At 47.7% G+C, this 7326-nt stretch overlaps 1 protein-coding gene across 2 annotated transcripts in view; it reads left to right on the top strand.

Annotated features, from left to right (window-relative positions):
* Nucleotides 1-275: 275 nt before the first annotated feature.
* The window catches only part of SLIT2 (slit guidance ligand 2), a 388308-nt gene continuing 381257 nt past the window's right edge, over nt 276-7326 (top strand). For both annotated transcript variants that reach the window (XM_074229717.1, XM_074229716.1), the window contains exons 1-3: nt 276-2752; nt 5952-6023; nt 7253-7324. In XM_074229717.1, the coding sequence (XP_074085818.1) occupies nt 2574-2752; nt 5952-6023; nt 7253-7324 (323 nt within the window). In that variant the 5' untranslated portion in view covers nt 276-2573. The remainder of the gene's footprint in view (nt 2753-5951; nt 6024-7252; nt 7325-7326) is intronic.

Genomic DNA, 7326 nt, shown 5'->3' with positions numbered 1-7326 from the left:
CACTCCCAAGCCCTTTCTCCCTGGGGCTCTCACCTCTCTGCCAGCGAGGTACTTGGGGGTTCGGGAGCTGCCCAGCCAGTGAGCTCGGCGCCTGTGGCTTTGGGCGTGGCCGGAGGGGGGGGGGCTCCGCGGCTGGTATATAAGGACAGAGCGTGGTTAACTTCTCACTCCGTGTTATCGATTTGAGAAGTGCCCGGACGTCGGAGGCGGCTGTTGTGGCGGCGGCAGCAGCGGCAGAGGCAGCAGCGGCGGCGGCGGAGGCGGCGGCGGCTCAGCGGCAGACAAACGTGGTCAAAAGGAGGAGGAGGAGGAGCAGGAGGAGGAGGATGGCCATGGTGATGAGGAGGAGGTTGTTCCCGGGCGCAAGAAAAAGCTGCTGCTCTTCCCGGGCCAAGCCAGTATGCTGAGAGGGAAAGCGGGATTTTGTGGAGCGGGCCCGCAGGCTTGACTGGGGAGCCTTTGCCGGGGGGGTTTTGTTGTCCTCTTGCGAGACACGCACTGGGCAGCGCCAGGCTGCAACAGCGAACAACTACCGCTCCAACAAACCCACCTTTGCCTCTTTGGGGAATCCTTGGCTCTGGTTGCTGCGTCCTATTGTTCAGACGGTGGCTGGGGTCTAGGGAACCCGAAGGGGGAGCCCCCTCCCCTACTCCCCACCCCATCCGTGGACTACCTCCCCCTTCCCAAACTCCCTTTCCGGAGCAGGGAAAAGCAGCCTGGAAAGCTGAAGGAACTGGAACCAGTTGGGCCGCTCTTTGATCGCAACCTCAGAGTCAGGTGCACCGCCGGGAATTGCTCCTCTTGTGGGGCATCTTTCCTACCGGTCTGTGGGGGAGCAAGATCAAACGGGGGGGAAAGTTCCCGGACTTTCGAAGAATCACCTTCTTTCCGCCAAGTGACTGCAAAGGGGCCCTCCCGGAGGACCAGGGACCCCTCATCTGGCTCAGTTGGGTTCAGTTTCTACCTTTTCCATCAGGTGTCTGTTGCTTAGAGCTACAGGATCCGGGAAGCGAGAGGGACACACACACACACACACACACACACACACACACACACACACACACACACTCACACACACGCACACACACGCACACACACAGACTCACACACGACACACAATTCTCTCTCTTCTCTCTGTCTGTCTGTCTCTCTCTCTCTCTCTCTGTCTCAGCTTTGACATTCAGCCTTCTCAGTTCATTTTAGCCTCGATTGCCGTGCACCCCACAGCTACGGGTACTCCTACCCCTGAAGCCCCCCAGGATTGCTCTGACCCGATGCTCCAGCTCATCAGCTCCACCTTTGAAGACCGCCTCCGCCTACCTAGTTGGAAGTCATTCCCAAAGCCTGCACCCATTCAGTCTTGAAAAAGATTTCTTGTTCAACTTGGCCTTCCCATCCTCCCTCCCTCCCAAAGAGCGGTGGTCGAGAGAAGAAACAGCCGGAAAGCTCTCCTTGGGAAATGCCTCGTTCTTCCTGGTCGATCGTTGCCATTTGACAATTTTCCTTGCCACCAGCTCGGAATCTTGACGAGGTCTGGGAGCGCTGGTTTGCAGAGCTCAGCTCTTGCCAGAAGTGCCTGTGCGTTTTGCAAACCTCCCTCCTCGGCTAGGGAGACTGAAGGCACGGAACGGCGCGGCTGCCCTTGCGGGTTGGGAGAGGAGGAGTGCGTGAACTGCGCCGCGCTTAGCCCAGGCGCCCAGCCTCGCCATCCTCCGGGCTGCTTGTGTGGCGCTCTGTGGCGGCCCCCGGTCGCAATGCAGTTTCGCAGGAAGCGTGTAGTTCTAGGCGATCGCAGATCGTGGGGCTGCTAGCTCGGAGCACACGAGGTGGTTTTGGTTGGCGGGGGCATTTTTTTTTGGCCTCTCCCCTAGCCTGTTTAAGTTGACCTCTCTCCTTCGCCCTCTCCTTTCCCTGCCCACTTCTCCGTACCTTGCCAGTCTTTCAAAAGCACGCCGCCAGACATCGATAACCGGAGAGTGCTTTCAGATTTGTACGGGGTGACCGCGTGTATGTGTGTGTGTGTGTGTGTATGTGTGTGCAGATAAGACCCAGATCCCCAAGCAGACACTCAGACACACACACACACACACACACACACACACACACACACACACACAACGCACACACGCACGCACAGAGCATCCTCCTGCATCATCTCTGCCATCAGGAGAAGAACGAGGAGACTTGGGTTGCTTTTACCGCCAAGTTGCTCCTTGGATGCGTGCGACCTTCGGACTTACTGCTGAACTCTCCGCAGCCCCGGTGATCAGTGAAGTCGGGCACGGTCCTGTTTTGTGATCTGGGCAGATCGAAACTTCCCCAAGTCGCGCCTGCCAGGAGGAGGGGGTGGAGATAGCAGGGGGGGGAGGGAGGCGCGCGCGCGTGTGGCGGTGCTTTTATTATTATTTTTATTACCATTACATTTCCCCCCCCTTTTGGAAACTGTCGTCTGGCTTGCCGCTTTGAATTTATACCTCCGTTTTGGGGCTTTGTTTTGGATTGTTCCCTGGGGTGGAGGTGGGGAGCGGTGTCTTCGAGGGCTTGCTGGAGAAAGGCGAGACTGGTGGAGGAAGATGTGTGGCTTCGGCTTTAAGAAGCTGTCCCTGTCGCTGGGATTAGTGCTGGTAGTGCTGAGCAAGGTGGCGCCGCAGTCCTGCCCGGCGCAATGCTCCTGCTCCGGGAGCACCGTGGACTGTCACGGGCTGGCGCTGCGCAGCGTGCCCAGGAATATCCCTCGCAACACCGAGAGGCTGTGAGTAACGCACCCCCTGCTACTCCTCCCGCGCACCCCTCCTCCGCCCCTTCCTTGCCCTCTCCCGACCAACCAGCCTCCATCCTCTTCCACCCCCTCCCTCCCTCCCCAAGAGTTTGGAACCGGACGGGTCTTAGGCTAGTGGAGGCAGAGCTGGAGAAGACCCTCTGCTGCTTTTCCAGATGCTAAAACTGAGGCCCGGGGATGGGGGGGGGGGGGGAGTGCGCTGCTGAGAAATGATTTGTCCCAGGTCAGTTCTTAGGAATCCTCCGGAGCAAATTGCACGTAAGAAAACGTGCCCCTCCGCTAGCTGGCATTGCCTCTTTCTTGCCCCCTCCACCCCGGCATTCCCTCCCCAAGGATGGGGGGGGGAAGAGGGCGCGCGGGCCCCGAGGACAGCTTTGGCAAAGGAATGGGGAGGGGGCAAGTGCTACGGAAGCAGTCTTGAGCTTTCTGGGCGGTGGAGCAGGCTGGCTTCGCTTGGCTCTTCTCCCTCCGCTACCTTCTCCCTCCTCCTTTCAGTCCCGGCTTAACCCGCAGGCGGGGGCGAGGGGAAGGGGGGAGTGCCGGAGAGGGAAGTGGGCTCCGCGAGGGAAACGTGCCATTTTTACACCAAATCCAGTGCCCCTGGTGGTGTTGACACTCGCGGTCTGCTTTCAGGTCCGCCTCGCTGCTATTCTCATCCCGGGCTTGCGCAGCGTAATGTTAGGCGACATGAAAGAAGTTAAAACATGAGTCCCACTGCTTTGTGTTTCCCCCCGAGAAAGAGGAGGGAGGGATAATAAGGGAGTAATGAGCTTGCTGGTCCTGCTCGCTCTGCTGCTTATCAAAGGACAGAAGGAGGAGTAAGAGCCCCGATCAGTGAAAGGCTGAAAGTCGCAGCATCGGGGAGAAAGTGATTCCCCCTCCCCCTCCCCTCCCCTCCCCTCCTCCTTCTGGGAACGTCCGGGAGAGGGTATTGGGACAAGACGCACTCTTCACTACGCAGGGTCGAGCTGAAAAACTGCCCAAGAGTTTAGGCTGAACTGTCCTCCTTCCTACGCCAAGTTTGCAAACTGGAAAACCCTGAGCCTTGGAACTTGTGAGGGGCACCCCTGGGACTGGCAAACCAGTGGCCTCCCTCTCTCCGGGCTGCTCAACCAGCCCTGCCCGCTTCTTCTCGACCTGCTTCCCTCTCGTCCTCCCCCCCCCTCCTTCGCCCCCCACTCCCCTGCCACTGCTGTCTCTCTTTTATGTGGCACTTCTGCTTTTCTCCACCCGTGCCCTCCCCATCTTCTCCCTCCTTCCAACCCCTAGAAGTCTATAATAAAGAAATAAAGGCAGAAACCGTTTTGAATGGTCCACAAGATCATTGTATAGGTCTGCCCTGGTTCAGTGAAGTGAAGAATTGAGGCAATTATCTGTAATAAGCAATTAGGCGACGCTCCCCCTTCTTTCCCTCCCCCCCACTCCCGTTGATTCTCCCCCCCCCCATCCATAGCCTACCATCCTCTTTTTGTCACAGTTATTTTACTTTTGTCCAGGCAAAACTATGTGCTTTGGGGGTAGTGGTGGAGGGAATTACCTGAATTATCCATAATTGCCCAACACTTCCCTTCAGTGACCTGTGTTTGTGCAGCAGATGGGAAATTGGCGTTTACAACTGTTTATCTTTTCCCCAAATCTCTTTTATGACATGCTGAAATGAGTAGAATTTTCAAGTGTTTGCCAACCTGTCTGCAATGTACAAGGCAATTTTTTTTTTCATATAGGAACTGTTTTTCTTATGATGCTCAAATTATTTTGTGATCCACAGTTTGGAAGCTGCCAAATTTTGCCCTTCCCTTACCCTATTTCCCCCTTCCTCTCTTTTCCTTTGTAAATGGCTCCCACCATTACTGGCCATACCCTATTCCTCCTCCACATGACTTCCCCAATCCTCAGTTATGGGCAAATTGTGTTCCTTTCGGGCATTTTTCTTGTAAATATTCGATTCACTCAATTTATCCTTGTGGATTTCGTGCTCAAGTATTAAATAGATCCACTGGAATAGTGCCCGAAGGACTGGTAGGTTAAAGCAAATAACCTACAGCTAACTTTCTGGGGAATGGCAAAAGAGAAGAAAACAGACCAGATTCAAAATTCTTTCTTTAGCACTTGCCATTTCATGCTGTTCAGAACAGTTTAAAGATTTAAGTACAAACATGTCTTACTCAACAAAGAGGAACTGCACTTAGAAAAGAAATACCAATGAATTGCAGGTCTCTGATTTTTTTTGGGGGGGAAGGGAAGGAAGTTGTAAAATGGTTCAGAAGGAAGTTTACCCAGCTAGACTTTTAAATACTAGTATTAAAAACATTACACTTTGTACAGATATAACAAAGTCAAAGACAGGACTCACTGCAATAGTGTTTTCTTCTATCAAGGAGCACATTCAGACCCCAGCAAAGCCTGGTTTTACTTGGAATGATTGGAACCAGGGAAAGTTTAGATTTTGACCTAAGATTCCAGAAAAGGAGGTAGTAACTCCAGAAGGAAACATGGTGCTGAAATCTGAACAAAAATGTTAGGGCCTGAATTCTATTTCCATTATTGCCTCTGCAAGGAGTTTTCACTTTACAATCACAGTGGGGTTCCTTGGGCTGCAAATGAAGAGTTTAGTTTTCATACAAACATAGGATTGTTGGAAGGTAAATGCTTGTAAATGCAAATCTTTGAAGTTCATTCCTTTTGATGGCACTTCTTGGACTTGCCTAGGGAAGTTTTTGCCACAAGGAATTGTGTGCTTTTTAGAAAGTATTTTTCAAAGCTCTACGGGTTCTCTTTGAACAAATTGTTATTTTGATTTCTTGAAGAAAAATTCTTAACAGTAAAAAAGTTAATTATATTTCTAACAAATTACTTATAACATCTTTAAGAGTACCAGAAGAACTTTATGATAAAGAGTACTACTTGAGTGATATCACTCCTGTTTTACTTAATGTGAGTCACAGTCATGTCAGAATGAATTAACTTTACATATTTCTCTCATTAAAAAGTTAGGAAATACTTTCCAACTCCTTTCCAAGTTATTTCTTCCCCCCAATTAGTTCTTGAACTAAACAGGATGAGATTTGACTTTGATGAACTTGAAAATTCTTGCTATTTTTGCATTATTTTTAATGTTAAAATGAAGTGAAAGAAAATAGAATTTTGATCTCACTGCTTTTCTTTCTCTTAGGGATTTGAATGGAAATAACATCACAAGAATCACAAAGACTGATTTTGCTGGCCTTAGACATCTCAGAGTTCTGTAAGTGTGAGTTTGATGCCTTATGAAGATTTGCTTTGGGGTTGTATATTTTGTGGCAGCCTTTAAAAGTCTTCTCAATGACCCAAACATTTCTTTTCTATTATTTCGTTTTCTAATATCACATAAATAATACAATAATTTCAAGATATTGTTAAAAACTTGGTAAATTGCTACAGATTATAGTACCATTATTTCCCATTATGAATTAAGGTACACAGTATCACTATATGTACATACACACACACACACACACATATTCTTAATGAATTAGAAAGAAAATAATTTCAAGCTGCAGTTTAGGAAGGTGAAAAGCTTCAATATCAAGTGTATAGGTTTTGTCAATAGAAGAATTGCTGGTAAACATTTTTTTTCCCTGTACTTGAAACAGTCACTCTGTAACTTCTTCAATTCAAATATTATATCTCTTAAGGAAATATTCTTTCCTTCCTAAGAATTGCTTACATTTTAGCTGCTCTAGAGGTGATATTTATAAAATTTAGTGAAAAGTTTTGAGGCAAAATTTAAAGTGCTGAATGCTTTTTTATCCACTGGGCTTTTTGATTGTGAGTGAACAGCAATTTAAGATTTATGTAACATAAAATTATTCTTTACCCTCAGAATTATAACTATTTACATTATTTTGATTATATACTTTTAAGTATGTAATTATTTTCAATATTCATGTTTTAAGAGAATGACTTTTGCCATATTCATCCAAGTGCTGAGGTGAAGCTGTGAACTAAGAATTGTGATATCTTTATATTGATTTTTTGACTAAGGGAACAAAATATGTACATATATACATATATGTATGTATGTGTAGGTACACAAACATATAGACATATCCATATACAAACGTAGAACATATCTTTGTGTTTATGTATATGTATATGTATATGTATATGTATATATATTTATGTCTGCCATACAATGATCACAAAACTCTATAATGATTTGTTGTTCTTTAGAACAGGAAATATTCATAAAAGAAATCTGAATAATTGAACTGGAAAGGTTTTGAACTGACATTAGTGTTTGCTATTAAATTTGCATATTGTTATGTGTTTCTCTTGCTTTAGTCCCTCCAAAGTGTCATTATTAAGGCAGACAGGAGATATTAAAACTAAGTAAATAAAAGTGAAACAATTGTAAGCTACTAGTTGCTTAAAATAAAGTGTTTGATAATTGCTGGTGGAATTTAAATACAAGTTTACATTTTTTTATTTCAGTCAGCTTATGGAGAATAAGATTAGTACTATTGAAAGAGGAGCATTTCAGGATCTTAAGGAACTGGAGAGACTGT

The sequence above is a fragment of the Macrotis lagotis genome, chromosome 3 (genome assembly GCF_037893015.1).
Source record: "Macrotis lagotis isolate mMagLag1 chromosome 3, bilby.v1.9.chrom.fasta, whole genome shotgun sequence".
NCBI classification, from domain to species: domain Eukaryota; kingdom Metazoa; phylum Chordata; class Mammalia; order Peramelemorphia; family Peramelidae; genus Macrotis; species Macrotis lagotis.
Note: the sequence above shows the minus strand (reverse complement) of the source record. Positions and strands in the feature narration are given on the sequence as shown.